The 21,030-nt window shown below is 41.1% G+C and overlaps 1 protein-coding gene across 4 annotated transcripts in view; it reads right to left on the bottom strand.

Annotated features, from left to right (window-relative positions):
• Nucleotides 1-21,030, bottom strand: part of pcnt (pericentrin) — a 310,379-nt gene that overhangs the window by 8,366 nt on the left and 280,983 nt on the right. For all 4 annotated transcript variants that reach the window (XM_072578710.1, XM_072578712.1, XM_072578709.1 and 1 more), the window contains 5 exons: nt 18,770-19,044; nt 8,962-9,061; nt 8,540-8,716; nt 6,781-7,013; nt 4,562-4,650 (listed from right to left, as the gene is read on the bottom strand). In XM_072578710.1, coding sequence (XP_072434811.1) covers nt 4,562-4,650; nt 6,781-7,013; nt 8,540-8,716; nt 8,962-9,061; nt 18,770-19,044 — 874 coding nt within the window. The remainder of the gene's footprint in view (nt 1-4,561; nt 4,651-6,780; nt 7,014-8,539; nt 8,717-8,961; nt 9,062-18,769; nt 19,045-21,030) is intronic.

Raw genomic sequence — 21,030 nt, 5'->3', positions numbered from 1 at the left:
GATCATATGGGATAGCAGAGCAGGCTAATGTTTCCATGACTGCTCTACTATTACTACTTCTAATAATTGTTAAAAAAACAGTTAATAAATATTCTTACACTACAAGAGCTTTTGTGAAATATTAGCCATAATTCAGAATTTCACATTATGTTTAAATGTGATAAATTCATTCTGAAATTGGGATTGTAAAATCTCAACAATGTTAACTATGAAGGTATGACCAGCAAGTTAACTATACTAGATTGGGAAAGTACATTAAAGGCCGACAGACCATTTGCCTTGCTAACTGCTTGCTTCATCTGCAGGTTAGTTTTTCAGAAAAGATTTACCAGGATGCTGCCAGGAATGAGGATTTGGGTTATAAGCAGAGGCTGGATAGGCGGAGACTTTTTTCACTGGAGTGTACAAGATTGAAGGGTGACCGTCAAGAGGTATATAAAATCATGAGAGGTATAGATAAGGTGCATGGCAGGTGGATTTTCCCTAGGGTTGGGTATTTCAAGACTAAAGGGCATATTTTTAATGTGAGAAGAGAAAAAAATTTGAATGACACATGAGGGGCAACTTTTTTTTTACACAGAGTGGTTCATAAGTGGAATCAACTTCTAGAGGAAGTGGTGAATGCGTGTACAGTTACTATGTTTAAAAGACATTTGGATAATTATGTGAGCAAGAAATGTTTGGAAGGATATGGGCCAAGTTCAGGAGGTGGGACTTTTTTTTAGTTTGGGTCAGCTTGGAGTGTTTGGATTGAAGGGTCTGTTTCTGTGCTGTATGACTCTATGACACTTGTGTCCTTTTGCACGTCAACATTTTGTGACCTCTAGCCATTTCAGAAAAACTCTGCCCTTCTGTTTTTCCTTCCAAAGTGAAAATTGTAATAGTTATTCACATGACATTGCATCTGCCATGTTCTGGCCCATTCACTAATCTGCATGCAGTGCCTCATACCTTGCATTCCCAATTAGTTTTGTGTCAAGAACAGATTTGGCAATATTACAACCAGTACCCAGATCTAAAGCAGATTGTGAACAGTTGTGGCTCTATCACTGATCTTTGCAATACCCCAGTGGTAACAATCGTCCATCCTGAGAATAATCTGTTTATTCCTACTGTCTGCTTTCTGCCGGTTAACCAATTTTCAATCCATTGTAGTGTATTACCTCTAATCCCATGTGCTCTATGATATTGTTGTGGTTCTGTTCGGCAAGCTGGGAATTTGCGTTGCAGACGTTTCACAGGAGGCTCCCAGTCACTGAGGATGTCACCTAGACAGGGGACGAAATGTCTACAACACAAATTCCCAGCTCGGCGAACAGAACCACAACAACAAGCACCCAAGCTACAAATCTTCTCACAAGCTCTATGATATTGTTTTGCTGAACTCCCTTGGAGGATCTAATTGAAAACCTTCTGAAAATCAAAAAGTCTTCACTGGCAACAGGGGTGGTACCAGGGGACTGGAGAGTAGCGAATGTTGTGCCCCTGTTCAAAAAAGGGAATAGGGATAACCCCGGGAATTACAGGCCAGTTAGTCTTACTTCTGTGGTAGGCAAAGTAATGGAAAGGGTACTGAGGGATAGGATTGACGAGTATCTGGAAAGACACTGCTTGATTAGGGACAGCCAGCACGGATTTGTGAAGGGTAGGTCTTGCCTTACAAGTCTTATTGAATTCTTCGAGGAGGTGACCAAGCATGTGGATGAGGGTAGAGCAGTGGATGTAGTGTACATGGATTTTAGTAAGGCATTTGATAAGGTTCCCCATGGTAGGCTTATGCGGAAAGTCAGGAGGCATGGGATAGAGGGAAATTTGGCCAATTGGATAGAAAACTGGCTAACCGGTCGAAGTCAGAGAGTGGTGGTAGATGGTAAATATTCAGCATGGAGTCCAGTTACAAGTGGAGTTCCGCAGGGATCAGTTCTGGGTCCTCTGCTGTTTGTAATTTTTATTAATGACTTAGAGGAGGGAGTCGAAGGGTGGGTCAGTAAATTTGCAGATGATACAAAGATAGGTGGAGTTGTGGACAGTGAGGAGGGCTGTTGTCGGCTGCAGAGGGACTTAGATATGATGCAGAGCTGGGCTGAGGAGTGGCAGATGGAGTTCAACCCTGCCAAGTGTGAGGTTGTCCATTTTGGAAGAACAAATAAGAATGCGGAATACAGGGTTAATGGTAGGGTTCTTGGTCAGGTGGAGGAACAGAGGGATCTTGGGGTCTATGTACATAGATCTTTGAAGGTTGCCACTCAGGTGGATAGAGTTTGTAAGAAGGCCTATGGAGTATTATCGTTCATTAGCAGAGGGATTGAATTCAAGAGTCGTGAGGTGATGTTGCAGCTGTACAGGACTTTGGTTAGGCCACATTTGGAGTACTGTGTGCAGTTCTGGTCGCCTCACTTTAGGAAAGATGTGGAAGCTTTGGAGAGGGTGCAGAGAAGATTTACCAGGATGTTGCCTGGAATGGAGAGTAGGTCGTACGAGGATAGGTTGAGAGTTCTCGGCCTTTTCTCGTTGGAACGGCGAAGGATGAGGGGTGACTTGATAGAGGTTTATAAGATGATCAGAGGAATAGATAGAGTAGACAGTCAGAAACTTTTTCCCCGGGTACAACAGAGTGTTACAAGGGGACATAAATTTAAGGTGAAGGGTGGAAGGTATAGGGGAGATGTCAGGGGTGGGTTCTTTACCCAGAGAGTGGTGGGGGCATGGAATGCGCTGCCCGAGGGAGTGGTAGAGTCAGATTCATTGGCGACCTTTAAGTGGCATTTGGATAGGTACATGGATGGGTGCTTAATCTAGGATAGAAGTGCGGCACAACATCGTGGGCCGAAGGGCCTGTTCTGTGCTGTATTGTTCTATGTTCTATGTTCTATGTCACATTCACTGGTTCTCGTTTATCTACACTGCAGAACCTTTACAGATTCTGTAGAATTATGAAAGGTAACTACCATACATTCACTGTCTCTATAGTTACCACCTTCAATACTCTGGAATGAAGCTCATCTGGTCTACAGGATTAAAAAAATAATTCTTCCATCCAGCAAACTTTGCAAATATGACCTTTTTATTATTACTAGTTTCTTCAGTTCCTCAGTTTCGCAAGTCTCATGGTTATTCAGTGTTTCTGGGAGCTTTTCTATGTAATCTTCCACTGTAAAATCTGCTGTATCCACCTGTAATGAGCTTGCATTTGTCCTCACTAATTTTTTCTTTCCACATGCCTTTACAACATCCATCTTTGTTTTTCACTAGATTGCATCAATATTCTCTTTTCTTCTTCTTTATCATCTGTTTCTTTTATTATCCTTTGCTGGATTCTAAATTGCGCCCAACCTTCAAGCTTTTGGTAGATGTCCCCTGCTCCAAAACTAGTTCCAATATCCCATGAATCTGAAACTGTCTATTCTGCAGCATGCTTTTAGCCACACACAGCACTGGAAGCAATCCACAGATGAGGTCCTTCTTTTTAATTTCTTTCCTAGCTCCAGAAAATTTGTGCATTGGAGCTCAAGTCTGTACTCCCTAGCCCTGGTAGGTTCCACAAATCATAATATTGTAGATCTCCATCAAATCTCTTTTCAATCTCCATTGCTCTATCACTCCACATTCTTCAATGTGCATAGAACCTTGCAACTAAACTCCCTTATGCTTGGAATCATTCTGGTAAATCTGCAACTTCTTAAAGAGCGCTCATGTCTTTCCCAATGTATAATGGTCAAAAATGGGCATAATACTCTGGTCGTGGTCTAACCAGAGCTTTACGAAGCTTTAGCATAACTGTGTTGCTTATCGTACTCAACACCAGTTATTCATGAACCTAGACATCTCATATGGTTTGTTAACTATTCTCTCAAAATGTCTGGTAAGCTCCTATTCACATGAACCCCAGTTCCCCAAACACGAAGTGGAAAGCTTGCAGGACTCTATCAAAAGAACATGACTGCGCGTTTAATTGGCTAGCTTTTTCAAGGAACCAGCAGAGGCACAGCGCATTGAATGCTTTCCTTTTCTTAGTTACGCTTGATTCTAAGCTACCATGCAGCCTTAAAGATTTACCTTGTGGAGAAATTATTTTGCCTACATAATGAACACAGGCACTCAAATATATGCCATATGAACCATTTGTCACTATGAAACTATACTGTATTGAAAGGAACACATAAATCAGTATTTGTAAATGGCTGGAAGTGCAGTGAAAAAAATGAATATTATTGGATGAACTCTTTCCCCTTTTGGTCTTTGTGCAAAATACTTCACTTCTTAAATAAATGGAAACTTGATAAAATATCACCTTGTATGGTGAAAGGTAAACAGGGTTATGAAGTAGTCATACGAGACTCAAAATATCAACTGTTTCCTTTTACAGATGCTGCCAGATCTTATCAACATCTGCAGTATTTTGCCTTTAAACAATTTTCTTATTCCTTACCTTTATTAAATAATTTCATGAAAATTAAGTTCCTCCTAACATGTACAAAAATATACATTAAAAACACATAGGATGAGACTTCACCCACCCAAACATCATTAGGTCTCATAGTTTGGAGAAAAGAAAACATACCTTGGCCACCTCCAATATTGTTTGCTGTGGGGGCAGGATACAGACCTTTCCTTGTCGCTTTCTGCCATTTCTTCACAAGAAATTTCAGCCTGATGTGCAAAATGGAACATAAAAATATTGAACCAAGTTACATCAAATCTCACATACAAATATTAACATTTTGCTTGTTCAATCCACATAAAACCCAACCTATGGAAAAGGCATCGAGTTGCTATTTTCTTACTCAACTATTCTTGACTAGTGAGTGATTTTTGCCTCCACAGCCAGGCAAATGCTCAAACTATGCCCAAGCACCAAAGGACAAGTAAATAACCCAGGAAAACAACAGTGAAGAATATATCTGTCACCATAGTAAAAATGACATAGAATCATAGAATCCCCACAGTGTGGAAACAGGGGCCATTTGGCCCAACAAGTCCACACTACCCTTCTGAAGAGTATCTCAGCCAGGCCTATTCCACTACCCTGTTACTCTACATTTCCCATAACTAATGCACCTAACCTACACACCCCTGAACATTATGGGCAATTTAGTATCACCAGTTCACCTAACCTGCACACTTTTGACTGTGGGAGTCAACCAGAACACCTGGAGGAAACTCACGCAGACAATGTGCAAACTCCACACAGACAGTTGCCCAAGACTGGAATTGAACACAGATCTCTGGTGCTGTGAGGCAGCAGTGCTAAACACTGAGCCACTGTCCTGCCTCTGGACACACTGAAGTTTGAAACTTAGAATAATCTCAAAATTTCCAATTTCACTCAGCTGTATTAAGATATTAAAGTATTTTCACGATGAAGGAAAGCTTTTATTTGTGTGGACCTTTCATGTTGAAAGCTATCCTAAGGTGCTTCACGTAGGTGTAATAAACAAATGGAAAATATTTAAATAAGGGAATATTTAGAAATCCAAATAATTGTTATAAAATTGGTTTTAAAGGACAGCAATAAGTGAAGTGAGTGAAACAGAAGGGCACAAAGATTTAGGGAGGTAATTCCAAAGCACGGAGTCATGATGATGCAGGGCATAATCCTCAAATAATACCACAAAAGAAACCGGGATTTATGTGATGCTGGTATAGGAAATATGCAAGTTTCAGAATGGGGTATGTCATTTAGCTGCCGAAGTTTGCAGACCTTGGGATTTAAACTTAAAAATAAGAATTTTAAATCTGAGGTAAAAGGAATGAAGACAACTATTTTGATGTTGTCTTCAACAATGAAAATGGATGCATCAGGCTTGATGTGGGATAGAATGAAGCTTTAAGACTGAAGTATTTCAATAGTAGATGGGTTAAGGAACGGAAGAGAAAGAAGTGATCTACAAGGTCATTGTGACACTGAAAGTCGGATTCTGAGATGAATAATGTGCCAGAATTGTCATGGAGTGGTGATCAGGCAAAGAAATGGAATGTATAACTAATGTATGGGAGATTGTGGCTGGACATAAACGCAACTTATTCAGAATTGGATTTCAGACAAGTAGTCTGGTAATATTCAGTGTAATGCAAGAGCAGAAGTGGGGAGGGAGAGTTTACTGCAAATCTTGTACATGTGAAAATTAACTTTATGTCTGCAAGCAGTGTGACTAAGGGTCAGCATGTTAAATGCAGAAGAGGAGGCCAAAGGCAGGTAATGTGGAACTCCAGAAGTAACAAAATGCAGAGCAGGAATGGAAGCCATTGTTGGATCTGCCTGATTCATAATCAAATAATCATGCAAAGCAAAGGCAGTTCCACTGAGTCGGGCAACATCAAAGGCACGTTGAAGGAGGATTGCGAAATCATCTATAAGTAACTGTTAAGAATCAAGGAGGGATAACATACCATGCTAACAATCACAGTGGATTTAGCTGGGACTCTAATTTGGGTAGTCAGGTAGGAATGAAAATGTTATTTGAGGGATTCATACAAGGAGTTGCAGGAAGTCTCAGCCTAATTCATTAAAATAACAATTAAACCTTTAGAGATGGAGCAGTGGTTTTCAAAGACAAGGACAAGGTTTTCAGGGTAAATTTTTTTTGAGGACAGGTGATGTCAGTAGTTTTAGAATTGACTTATTGTAAATAATTTGCTCTTCAAAGTGTTGGGAAGGATTAATTTAATGGCCAGCAGTTTAGTAGGCATGGAAGCAACATAGCATTTGGGGAAATTTGAAAGAAAATGCCTGCAGCCAAAATGAAAATAACTTTACCATAAGCTTGAATGAACTCATACCTCGATATTGCAATGACCACTCTAACTGCTGAGCGGAACTTTGTTAATGGACGCCAGGTGGGCACGTGAATGTCTGTGGGAGAAGGGTACACTCCCATACGGGCTATTAGACATAGGGTTGCCTGTTCACATTCCTGGAATCCCCCGAGAAGCAGCAACAGGTACTTCTTCTGATATACCAATGCCTTCCTGAAGCTTTCAGCTCGGAGGTATTTGCCATAAAGCCGTTGCATCTGCAGTAACAAGTAACAAAATTTAGTGAGAAAACTGGTAGTTGCAACATGCAAAGTTGAACTTACAAGAATTAATAAAATGTATTTCTATATTAAAAAAGGACCAGTCAGGAACAGCTTCTTAACACAGTGGCTCAGGTAACTAACACTGCAGTTCTAAGTGAGGACTAATGATTGAAGTGTTTAAGTCAGCTGACAACAGTGTCGAAGTGAGCAGCATATAGATAGTTATTATTGGGACAAATCATGTGACTGTGTGCAATAAATGCTCTGTTCCATCCACTGAGAACGGAACAAAACAAATTTTCTCTACGATATGATTTTATTACTGTTTAGAAATCATGAGACTACCAAATTTAAGTTCCAGTCTGGCAAGGGACCAGTAACTTTGTTTTGTTTTAAAGAAAACAAAATTTAAGATCCCAGATACTCACTCAGAGAATAAAACTTCAAGGTTTTAAGCAAACAATCCTGAGCAAGGATCACTGGACCCGAAAATGTTAACTCCCATTTCTCTTCACAGTTGCTGACAGATCTGCTGAGATTTTCCAGCAACTTCTGTCTTCGATTCTAGTTTCCAGCATCCAGTTCTTTCAGTTCTCATTAAAACATTGTCTCCTTTTACAAGGGATTTTAACTCTTCCCTCTCAAACGTCTAACTTCAACATCACCTTGGATGACATTCAATGACAGCTCATATCCTGGTAGTCTAATTTCTTCTACTGTGATTGCGTTCCACTGGATTCCAGAGACTGCACTCCAGCATTGAATCACTGGCACAATTTCAGTTCTTTTAGACAGCTAGCCCTGTCAATATGATCTCCTGAGTTTTCCCCAAGCTCCTATACATTTCAATTGCACAAAACAGAACACGACTTGTGGGGTTTAATTCACTTCTACTCTCCACTAGACAAAACAAGCAACTTTTCTTGGGGCTTCTTCGTAGGCTCCAACAGCTCAGCATAGCTCTCAGAGGTACTTCCAAGACTTAACTCAAGCGCTTAAATATTCTCCAGAGCTTCCTTGAGTCCAATTGTCCAGACAGCGCTATAGCAGATATTATTCAGTGTTGAGTCCCTTGACCACTTATGGGGCACCATCAAGTGGCTACTCTTGCCAATTCCTGCTGCCATGGTTTCCTTGATCTGTTTTCAACCATCATTACCATATCATTACACTACTCTAAGGATGGCCAACCCCTGCCAATCTCTACATTAGGAATGCCAGAGTTAGCGAGTGTTGCCCATCCTACTTTGAATGTGTGTCAGGACTATCAAGCGCATGCCAGGAATTATAGTGCTCGGCCTCTGCCCATAGAAAAGGCAAGTTTGGGTTTATTAACAAACCCTTTGGAACTAGAACCAGCAAAAGAGCAATTTTCTTCAAGTAAAGAAACTGATAACTTGAATTTCACCATACAAGTTAGAACTGTAACAAGTGATATGAATATGTTTCTACCTTAAATTTTCCAAAATATAACATTGGATGCTTTACAGAGGTGCAAGTCAAATTTTCATGGTGCTCACCTTCATGCTGGAGGGGTCCAAAAGATCCTGCCGCAGAGGTCGATTTTCAATCTCTGCCATTACTCTAGCTAATTCTGATTCAGCGTCTTTTAAGCAATTCTGTAACCGGTTTCTTTCCTTCATCCAATTTGCCCTTTCAATATGTAGAGCTACATGTGGGTGGTCAATTGGTTTCTCCTAGAATACAAGATCACATAATAATGTTAAAGACAAAGCTGGAAAGTGATTGTTCTGAAATGAATTATGCTGCAATTTCCACCCTCAGGGAAAGCGTTTTAAATGATACTTTGTCAAAAAGTAATTGGGTCTGATTTGCAGCTAATGACTCAATTCTGCTTTGCATTGACAAAGATCAGAGACATCCATATGGTGCTCATCCACCCATTTCAACACCCAACTTTGGATGTTGTTATTTCACTTACCTGTATGCTAGAAAGGAACTGCTGTGATTCATAGTTTGATTCAATCAAAGTCTGTAAGAGGTCTCTTATATCTTCAGGTTTGATATGTCCTTCCTGCCCCCTAGGAAGAGAAATGGAGTGAACATTCTTTCATTGCCATGCCTTCAAATAAATGCTTATATTTTATAAATGAAGACTCATTTTATTCTAAAAACTATGAGTTGCCTTTTCTCCAACTTATGACATGTGAAGTACTTCTCCATTTAACCTTGTTCCCAAAGAACAGACCATTGATAAATCACTGGTAAATCATTCCCAGTTCGATAAAACCAGAGAAGGAAGGAAAAGAAAGGGAGAAAAGAGAGAATGAAAAGGAAACAGGTAAAACAAGAAAAAAAAACTGGTACCTCTTTAAGAGAGATTTTCTGATACAGGTAGGCTTTTGCAAAATTGCCTGAAAACTGATTGATTACTTAAACTTTTTCCACTATAATTTTGATAGCAAATAAATACAGCACATAATACAGAGAAGGAGCTTGTCAGAAAGCTAAGATAATAATCATAGGTATTTTAGTCCACATATAGACTCCAAACATTGGGCAAAGGTAGCCCAGATGAGAGTCTCTAAAATATTTTAGGGATAGTTTTTAGTGGGATGCTATAATACACCTTGTATCGTATAATGAGATACCATTATTTATATTGTGTTATAGAGTCATAGAGATGTACAGCAGAGAAATAGACCCTTTGGTCCAACTCCTCCATGCTGACCAGATATCCTAACCTAATCTAGCCCCATTTGCCAACACTTGGTCCATATCCTTCTAAACCCTGTGTTAGGGACCTCGCAGATTTTTCATGACTTTTACATGATTCTTTTATCAATTTTGGTTTGAAGCTGTGAATTGGGAATGGAGAATTAAAGATGACATTTGGATTGTGGTTAACCGCTCATGTTAAAAGGAAAACAGACCAAACAAGCTTTTATTTATTTGTGAGGCCAGGCCTGGAAGTTAATTGGTTGGTTCCTAACCAAAAGATTCTGCAGATGGTTTGTTACCAGAGCAGAGGATTATGTTTAAACAGGCAACAGAAGTTGTCTAATAACAAGGTTGGTACCTGAGAATTGGTTCCAGTGTGGAAAAGACTTTATGCTCAAGCAGATGGCACATATGGGACCTTGTGGAAGGAGTCTGCTAGAGAGTGGTCAAATTTTAAATTGGATTTTGAACTGTATTTCTGTCAAAAGGAATCTGGCTGTTGATACTACTGTATGAATATTTGTAAACTCCCTGCAAGATGTACACTTTTCACTTTACTCGGGTATGTGAGACAATAAAATCTAACCTAATCTAAAATCTAAATCTAAAAAAAATCTAACCTCCCATGAGCAGCTCTTGGAATTTCCAAAAATAGGAAACAATCTTATAAGCATTATTGTTTTTATCTGAGATCATCTGAAAAGGTGACCATGATTGACATCTTCAGGGAAAAAAAAAATCAGCCAAGAAACCATCATCTGTACCTGTGGAACAATGAATTGTGAAACCATTTAAGTAATCTGGAGAGTTTTGTTATTTTCTTTTATTTATCCTTTCACTGTGTTTATCTGTTTTTTGTGTGAATGGGGCTGGAAACAAAGGGTTTTAGGTTTATAGTACAGACTATAGTATAGACGACTTTATTGTTTAATTTTGCTTTACAGAAGTTACTACATTATTCATAAATTGCCAAGTCTTTTGTTTAATATACAAATTGGTGTCTGGAATTGAATATTCACAGAATCTGGGATTGGTTATTCAAACATTTGGGTAGGAACCACCAGGGTCAATCTTGTTGGGTTTCGAAAGTTTTAATTTTAATACAGAGGCAAATACAGAGGTAGAAAGGCTGATTTGTCTCGGTCACACAACACTAGATAGACAAGATCATGATATGTTTGAATTTTACGTTTAGTTTGAGGGAAATGTCCAATACTAGCATTTTAAAGTTAAATAAGGGCAATTATGAGGGAATGAAAATGGAGCTGGCTAAAGTGAACTGGCAAATTATTTAGGGGAAATGTCATTGAAGATGAAATGGCAGACTTTTTAGGAGCTTTTCAAAATACACAGATTTCCATGGGGAAGATTCACCACCCTGTGGTGAGAAAAGTTATAAATAGCATCAAACTGTAAAAAAAGCAGCACAAAATTGTACACCGTTGGATAGCAGGACAGAACATTACACAGATTCCTGCACAACTCTCATTAACTTGATATCAATATCAAATTAACATCATTCTGGCTCTTTAGAAACTTTGAGTGTTCTCATTGTGGACTTAGAGACAGCTATCATTCTCCCTTTATGTAAATATCCTGCATCACTATCTTGATAGAACAATGTGATTTGCCCTCTATATTTAACAAACAAACTAAGTTTCCTGTCTAGAAGGTTAATCAGTAAGATCACAGATAAGGCAAAAATTGGTGGGATGATAAACAGTGAGAAAGACAGCCTCAGATTAGAGGAGAATAAAGACGGGTTGGTCAGATGGGTTGACTATTGGCAAATGTGATCCAATCAGGATAAATAGCAAGACAAACAAGGCAAAGGAATACATGATGAACAATAAGACCCTGAAATGTGCACAGGATCAGAGAGATTTTGGTGTGCATGTACACTAGACAGTCCCTTCAGGTATGAGGACAAATTGGTTAAAAAGGCATGTAGGATACTTTATTGGTCAAGATTATAGAGTTTAAAAGCAGAGAGGTTATGCTGAAACTGCATAAATTGCTAGTTAGGCCACAGCTAGAGTATTGTGTGCAATACTGGAATCCACATTGTAGGAGGTATGTGCCAGGTATGACTCCAACGAGTAGAGAATTATTCCCCAATTCTCGCACTCTAGTTTTGATTGAATACCTTGATACCAAATTCATTTAAATGAGGTCTTGATGTTAAAAGTAGCCATTCATCTCTGAAATTCAGCTCTTTTGCCCATGTTTGAACCAAGGCTGTACTGAGGTCAGGAGCTAAGTGGCCTTGAGGAAGTTCAAACTGGGTGTGAGTGAGCACGTTATTGCAGAGCAGGTATTGCTTGATAGCACTGTTGAATTCACGTTATAGGAGCACTGGTGAGGGTGCAGAGGAGATTTACTGGGATGTTGCCTGGTAACAGTTATGAAGAGAGATTTGACAGTCTGGGGTTGTTTTCCTAAGAGAATTTTGAGAAGGGACATGAATGAAATTAAGGGCATAGATAGGTAGACAGGAAGAAACCTTTACCCTTGATGAAGGGTTCAATGACCGGAGTGTAGTTTTAACGGAAGGGGCAGATAGTTAAGAGGAGACGTGAAGAAAACCTTCTTCACCCAGAAGGTGGTGAGAATCTGGAACCCTCTGCCTGTAAGGGTGGTCGAGGCAGAAACCCTGATTACACTTAAGTAGCATTTAGATGAACACTTACAATGTCAAGGCATACAAGACTATGGGTCAAATGCTGGAAAATGGTGTCAGAAAAGTTAGGCAGTTGTTTTTGAATAGCGGGAATATGACAAGCCAAAGAGTCTTTTTCTGTGCTATTAGTGACTCTATGATGTTAGTGGTCATGGGTTTGGAAGGTGCTGAATGAGAAGCTTCGGTGAATTTCTGCATTGCATCTTGTAGATTGTACACACTGCTGCTGAGCGTCAGTGGTAGAGCGACTGAATGTTTATGGATGTGGTGCCAATGAAACAGACTGTTTTGTACTGATGGTGCCAAGCTTCTGGACTATTGTCAGAGCTGCATTCATCCAGGCAAATGGAGAATATTCCATCACGTTCCTGGCTTGTGTCTCGGAGATGGTGGACAGGCTTTGGGGAGTCAGGTGAATTAGTTACTCCAATATTTCTAGCCTCTGACCGGTTGTACCCCCATATTTATATGACTAGCTCAGTTCAATTTCTGGTCAATGTTGATAGTGGGGGTTTCAGCAATAGCGATATCTTTGAAAGTAAAGGGCAATGGTTAGATTCTTGCTGAAGATGGTCGATGCCTGGGATTAGGTGGCGGAAATGCTACTTGCCACTTGTTGACCAAACCTGTATACTGTACAGTTCTTGCCTCAAAAAGGAATGGAATGCTTCAATATCTGAGGTATTACGAATGGGCTGAACATTGTGGAGTCATCAACAAACATCTTTACTTCTGGCCTTATAAAAGAAGGAAGGTCATTAATGAAGCAGCTGAAGATGGTTAGGCTGAGGAACTCCTGTAGAGATGTCCTAGTGCTGAGATAACTGATCTCCAACAGCCACAATGATTTCCTCTGCGCCAGGTAAGACTCCAACGAATAGAGAATTATTCCCCAATTCCATTGACTCTAGTTTTGATAGAGTACCTTGGTGCTAAATTCATTTAAACTTAATATCTAGAGTAGTTCCTCGCATCTCTGAAATTCAGCTCTTTTGTCCATGTTTGAACCAAGGCTGTAATGAGGTCAGGAGCTAAGTGTCCCTGAGGAAGCTCAAACTGGGTGTCAGTGAGCAGGGAGGCGGAAGGGCTGGGAAGGTAGTTGGGGATGGGAAGGGAGGTTATTTGAAATTGGAGAACTCAGTGTTGTGTCCTCTGGGCTGTAGGGTGCCTAGGTTGAAGATGAGGTGTTGTTTCTTCATTCCAACTGGGCCCCACCACCAAGAACTTCTTCCCCGCCCCTCCCATCTGTCTTCTGCAAGGACCGTTCCCTTCACCAGGCTTGCACCATGCCCCCCACCAAACCCCCAGGTATCTTCCCCTGCAACTGGAAAACATGCAAAACCTGCCAGTACACCATTCCCTCACCTCCATCCCGGGCCCCAAACAGTCTTTCCAGGTGAGACAGAGGTTCACCTGCCTCTCCTCCAACCTAGTTTACTGCATCAGGTGCTCCCGATGTGGTCATCTCTACATTGGAGAGATCAAACGTAAACTTAGGGAACGGTTCGCTGAGCATTGCAGCCGGGCCCACAGGTTCCAACCAGACCTCCCAGTCACCGCCCATTTTAATTCCCCTTCCCACTCCCTTTCTGACATGACCATCCTTGGCCTCCTCCATTGCTCATCTTTAACCTAGGCAGCCTACAGCCCTGAGGACTCAACACGGAGTTCTCCAATTTCAAATAACCTCCCTTCCTATTCCCTGACTCCCTTCCTAGCCCCTCCCCTTCCCTGCCACTGACCAGATTCATTCTTCCGATTGACCAACCAGGTCGTACCCTCTACCTGTCTTCACCTATCCCCACTTTACCACACTTTCCCCGCCACCCTCTTTATCTGCAGCTCCCTGTACATCCACCCCCAGTCCTGAGGAAGGGTTACACCCAAAATGTCAAATATTTCACCTCCTGATGCTGTTCAACATGCAGGAGCATTGAAGAAAGGTCACTGGATCAGAAATGTTAACTCTGCTTTCTCTCTACAGACCTGCTGAGTTTTTCCAACAATTCCTGTTTATGTTGAAAGAGTACTGATTCTACCTTGGAGGAAGAATCCAAACCAAGAAGGGCAAGGGCAGCAAATGCAGGGGAATACCATCGCTTGCAAGTTCCAATCCAAATCACACACCATGCTGATTTGGAACTACAGTGCCATTCCTTCACTATCATTAGGTCAAAACCCTGGAAGTCTCTCCTAATAGCATTGTGGGTGTCTCTACATCCCAAAAACTATTCTGATTCAAACTGATGGCTCACTATTACCTTCTCAAAAGCTAAGTAAGGAACAATTATTGGCTGAGCCAGCAACTCTAAATAAAAAGAAAACTGACAGTTCAAATTTATCTCTATAAGGAATTTTACACTAAATGGTAAAGTCCTGGGGAGCGTTGCTGAACAAAGAGGCCTTGGAGTGCAGGTTCATAGTTCCTTAAAGGTGGAGTCACAGACAGATAGGATACTGAAGGAAGTGTTTGGTATGCTTGCCTTTATTATTCAGTGCATTGAGTAAAAGAGTTGGGAGGTCACGTTGCGGCTGTACGGAACATTGGCTAGGCCACTTTTGGAATATTGTATGAAATTCTGGTCGCCCTGCTATAGGAAGACGTTGTGAAACTTGAAAGGGTTCAGAAAATATTTACAAGGATGTTGGCAGGGTTGGAGGGTTTGAGCTTATAGGGAGGGGCTGTTGTCCCTGGAGAGTTGGAGGCTGAGAGAAGACCTTATAGAGGTTTATAAAATCATGAGTTTTTTCCCCAGGGCAGCGGATTCCAGATCTAGAGGGCATAGATTTACGGTGAGAGAGGAAAGATTTCAAAGGGAGCCAAGGGGCAATGTTTTCACACAGAGGGTGGTGTGCATATAGAGTGAACTGCCAGGGGAAGTGGTGGAGGCTGGTACAATTACAAAATTTAAAAGTCACCTGGATAAGTATATGAATAGGGAGAGTTTAGAGGGATAGGGGTCAAATGGGACTAGATTAATTTAGGGTATCTGGTTGGAATGAATGAGTTGGATCGAAGGGTCTGTTTTCAGGGCTGTACAGCTCTATGACGCTCAGTAGATAGCTTCTGCAGAGATTGTAACAGGTGCAGTGCCATTACGTAAATCTGATCCTAATTGTTCCTCGGTGTGCTCACTTGCTGCACAATAACGGATTTATAGTTGGCCTTTTACTAGGTTTCTTTCTTGGCATGTCTTTGAAAAGTATATAGAGATCATCTGGTCCAACAGGTTCATTCCTCTACGTGAGTTTCCTTGCATTCTTTCTTCATCTCATCCCATCACCTTGTTCCTTTCTTCTTGATGTGTTTAATTAGGTTTTCCTTACATACATCTACATTATTGCATACACTCATCTATACCACGTGACAATGGGTTCCATAACTCTATATATGTTTGTCTGTCCCAAACTCTAATCGGATTCATCAATAATTGAGAGCTTGTGCTCATAATGTTGACTCTCCTGCTGCTCGGACGCTGCTTGACCAGCGGTGCTTTACTAGCACCATACTTTTTAACTCATCCAAGGTCCAGTTTTAGTTGTCTTGAAAAATGGGTTAGTTCTCTGGTAAATTGGGCAGAGCAAAAAAAAGATGCAATTTAATCCTAAAAAGCGTGAGGCTTATTTATGTAAGTTCTACTAAGGGAAGGATATTTACAACGAATGGTCCCTAGTGAGTACTGAGGAGGTAAAGAACCTTGGTGTACAAGCCTATAGATCCCCGAATGTGTTGGCACAGATAGACAGGGTGATGAAAAGGGCATTTAGGACACTTTAATTCATATCCAGGGCGTTCAATATAGGAGCAGGGAAGTCTTGTTGCAACTTTATAAAACAGATGGAATACCATCTGCAGTTCTGGTCATCAAACTATTGGAAGGACATGATCCACTGAAAAGGATGTAGAAAAGATTCACCAGGATTTAACTAGAATGAAAGGTCTCAGTTATGAGGAGAGATTGGATAGACTGGGTTTAGTTTCCTTGGAGCAGAGGCGGTTGAGGGGTGATCAAATTGAGGTTTACTAAATTATGAGAGGCAGAGTCAGAGCAGACCATAAGCATCTCTTTCTCATGGACATGTCAAAGACCAGAGGGCATACATTTAGACAATAAAATACAAGGAGCACAATTAGGCCATTCAGCAAATCAAGTCTACTCCACCATTTAATCATGGCTGATAGTTTTCTCAACTCCATTCTCCAACCTTCTCTGTGTAACCTTTGATCCCCTTACTCATCAAGAACTTATCTTTTTCTTAAATACGCTCATTACTTGACCTCCACAGTCTTCTGCAGCAATGAGTTCCACAGATTCACTGTCCTCTGGCTGAAGAAATTCATCATCTCAATTCTAAAGGGTCATCCTTTCACTCTGAGCTGTCCTGGGGTCCTAGTCTCTCCTACTATTGGAAACATCTCCACAACCATGTTATCCAAGCCTCTTAGTATCCTGTAAGTTTCACTGATATACCACCCTGCCCCCGTTCCCCCCCCCCACCCCCAATGAGTACAGACCCAAAGTCCTCAATTCTCCTTCCAACAACAGCACATCCTTTAGATACAAGGCCCAGAACCGCTCACAACATTCCAAATTCAGTCTGACCAGAGCTTTATACAGCCTTAGCAGTACAACTCTGCTCTTGTATTCTTGCACTTCTGAAATGAATGCAAACATTGCATTTGCCTTCCAAGCTGTCAAATGAACCTGCACATGAACCTTAAGACAATTCTGCACTAGGATGCCCAGGTCCCTTCATGCTTTAGATTTCCAAAGTCTTCCATTCAGAAATAGTCTACGTCGCTACTCATCCTACCTCACACTTTCCCACACTATATTCCACCTGCCACTTCCTTGCTCACCTACGAGCCTATTCAAATCCTTCTGCAGCCTCCCCACTTCCTCAACACTACCTACCCCTCCGCCTACCTTTACTGCAAAGTTAGCAACAATACTCTCTGTTCCTTTGGTCAGACAGTTAACATATAATATACAATAAATAGTTGCGTACCAACATGGACCACTGTGAAACTCCACTAGTTACTGACAACCTTCCTGAACAGGGCCCTTTACTCTTGCTCTCTGCCTTTTGTCAGTAGGCCAATCTTCGATCCATGTCACTACTTTGTCCCTAACAGCATGGGCTTGTATCTTGTTTAGCCATCTGTGTGCATTTTGTCAAAGGCCTTCTAGAAATTTGAACATATAATGTTGACTAGCTCTCCTTCGAGGAGTCAGACAAAGGATTTGAACAGATTTGGCAGACATGACCACGCCGTGATGAGCCATGCCAACTCAGCCATATTTTACCATGCAGCTCCAAGTACTTTGCAATTTCATCCATAATACTGGATTCAAAAATCTTACCAGTGACAGGAGGTCAAGTTTTAAGGTGAGGAGAAAATGGTTTAGAGGACATCTGACTAAACATATTTTCACCCTCAGAGAGGTGGCATTTGCTGCCTGAGAAGATAGTGGAGGCAAATACACTTGCACATTTAAGAAGCATTTGGATAAATACTTAAAATCCAGAGCATTGTAGGCTTTGGACGAAGTGCAAGTAAGTGGGACTAGCGTATTTTGGTGTTTGCTGGCTGGCAAAGATATACGCTGACTAGGGGTTAATCACTGAGAGAGAGAACAGGGAGGTAAAGATTATTTTAAGGAGTAAAATGTTGGAGCATAGAACAATGCAACTCAGGGTGATTGTTAAAGGCATCATTGCTTCTTTTGAGATTAAATATTCGAATCAAACTAAATTGCAGGAATAGGAAAAACACAGGTAGGAACGTCTGATTTATTTCATACACAGCAGATTAGCAGTCATGATTTTCTGGGAAAAACTTGGCAAATTTAGCTCAACATTTCACATTTCAACATTTAAAATCTAACAGAATAGGTTGCCACTGAAAACAGCTGAACTGGCACCATGATCACAGATGACTGATTGTACACTCTAACTTGTGTTATATGAAAAGTGCACACTAATTATTTGCACTTATTTGGTGCAGAGATTCAATGTTTTTCAGTAGTGAGCAGCTAGGTATAGCATACACATATAACAATCACTGTTGATGTGCTTAAGAGTGCACAGATTAGCTGGCATATAGCATAGTCTTACACAGAGCTAGCTGCTCACTGCTGTTCACCGAATGCTTTCGCTAAGCGATTTTTCTTCATTCATGCACTTACATTCAAGATTAGCAACTTGAATCCAAACCAAGGGCAAATTCATAAACCAGAATGGAAGGAAATAACCAGCTTCATGAGAAACACAGTGACAAACTTATATAAAAGGCAAAGCTTATGGTGGTTTTATAATCCACCCAAATAGTTTCCAGCATGGTAGCTTCTCACAGAGACACTCTCCTCTACCTGTAAACACGTACCTATGATTGGATCCATGTAGTAAGTGTTTAAGCTGAACAGTCAATTGTAGGAATTGTTGGCGTGCATTTTCTGGGAGCTGCTGGAAATTTACTGCATTGCCTTCCATACCATGAGTGGTGCCATTCTGGTTGCATTTTGCCAGGATATTTTCATGTTCTGCTTGCTGCCTCTTGCGGGACAAAAGTTTACGTTCTTGTTCCTCCAAGTCGGTGAGCATCTTTTGCAGTTCTCTTATTCGTTGATGATCCTGCTGGTGCTGCAGTTCTAACTCATGCTGTTTAAGAGTTATAGAAGTAAAAGTGTGAAAAGTGAGCAAGAGCAGCTGCAACCATGATATTTAGAGTTTGGCCCATTATGTCACAGATGGCTTTGTGAAGTCAAGTCCAATCAATCTGATTCCATTAGATCATAAAATATTGGAGAAGAATTCAGCTATTCATCTGATAGGGTCTGCTCTGCCATTCAATCATGGTTGATCTGTTTCTCAATCGCATTTCTCCTGCCTTCACCCATAACTCTTGACCCTTTACCAATCAAGACCCTATATCCCTACTCTCTCCTCGTCATTCTGTAAATCTGTTTCCCTTCAGTACTTATCCTATACACTTTTAACATTATTCACTGCCTTCACATCTAGCATCTCTGTTGCAGACAAGTTCTAGGTTAACACTACTTGGTAAATTAAGAATATCATCCCTTCATCTTTTGTCCAAAGCCTTAAATCTATGCCTCCCTAAATACTGTATCATCAACTAATGAGAACAGCTTTTCTACATTCACTTTACCCAACGAGTCAAACATCTCCAACTCTCCCCTCAATCTCCTTTACTCAAAGGAAACTAACCAATTTCTTTTCTCTGGCTGCTCTGGCTTCCTCCCACAATGCAAAGATGTGCAGTTTAGGTGAACTGGCCATGCTAAATTGCCCACAGTGTCCAGGGATGTGTTGGTTAGGTGCATTGGTGACAGTAATAGGGTAGGGGAATGTGTCTGGATGGGTCGTTCTTCAGAAGGTCAGTGTGGGCTTATTGGGAAAATATTGGCAGTATTAATGGCACTGGACAAGCAACCCAGAGCCTAGGGATATGTTGCTGTGATGTGGGTTCACATCTTTCTAAGAAATGTGAATTGATAGACCACCCAGCATCAACTCAAGCTCGGAAAACATCAATGGTTTACCTCACCCTGAATATGAAAGATCTACACAAAATTATCCATGAGGCACTGTGGGCCATCAAAACAGCACTGTATTTAACAACAAGCCATAACCTGTTGCCCTGGTATATCCCCTACTTCATCACAACGATCAAGCTGAGGGCATAAACCTTAGTTAAATACAGGAGGGCATGCCAGGAGCAGTACCAGGCTTACCTAAAGTCAGGTGTCAACCTGGAGAAGCTACACAACAGGAAAACTTGTTAGTTAAAACAGCATAAGCAGCAAGTGATACAGCTAAGTAATTCTATAACCAATGGATCAGATCTAAGCTCTGCAGTCATGATGTCTCTGATCATGTTTTTGGGATCCTCGAGGGGGAGAGGGAGCAGCCCCAAGTCATGGTCCACATAGATACTAACAACATAGGTAGGAAAAGGAATGGGGATTTAAGGCAGAAATTCAGGGAGCTAGGGTGGGAGCGTAGTGCTAGAACAAACAGAGTTGTTATCTCTGGTTTGTTGCCTGTGCCACGTGCTAGTGAAGCAAGGAATAGGGAGAGAGAAGTTGAACACGTGACTACAGGGATGGTGCAGGAGGGAGGATTTTGGATTCCTGGATAATTGGGCTCTTTCTCGGTAGATGGGACCTCTGCAAACAGTATGGTCTTCACCTGAACGAGAGGGGTATCAATATCCTGGGGGTGGGGGAAATTTGTTAATGCTCTTCGGGAGGGTTTAAACTAATTTAGCAGGGGGATGGGAACCGAAATTGTAGTTCTAGTATACAGGAGGTCAGAAATGAGGCTGCAAGGTCGCAAGATGGCACTGGCAAGCAAGAAGTTGGTTTGAAGTGTGTCTACTTCAATGCCAGGAGCATCTGGAATAAGGTGGGTGAACTTGCAGCATGGGTTGGTACCTGGGATTTCGAGGTTGTGGCCATTTCGGAGACATGGATAGATCAGGGACAGGAATGGTTGTTGTGGGTTCTGGGATTTAGATGTTTCAGTAAGAACAGAGAAAATGGTAAAAGAGGGGGAAGTGTGGCATTGTTAATCAAGGACTGTATTATGGTGACAGAAAGGATGTTTGAGTACTCATTTACT

Source organism: Chiloscyllium punctatum, chromosome 10 (assembly GCF_047496795.1).
Source record: "Chiloscyllium punctatum isolate Juve2018m chromosome 10, sChiPun1.3, whole genome shotgun sequence".
NCBI lineage: Eukaryota > Metazoa > Chordata > Chondrichthyes > Orectolobiformes > Hemiscylliidae > Chiloscyllium > Chiloscyllium punctatum.
The sequence above is the reverse complement of the archived record's forward strand: the minus strand, read 5'-3'. Positions and strand labels throughout refer to the sequence as shown.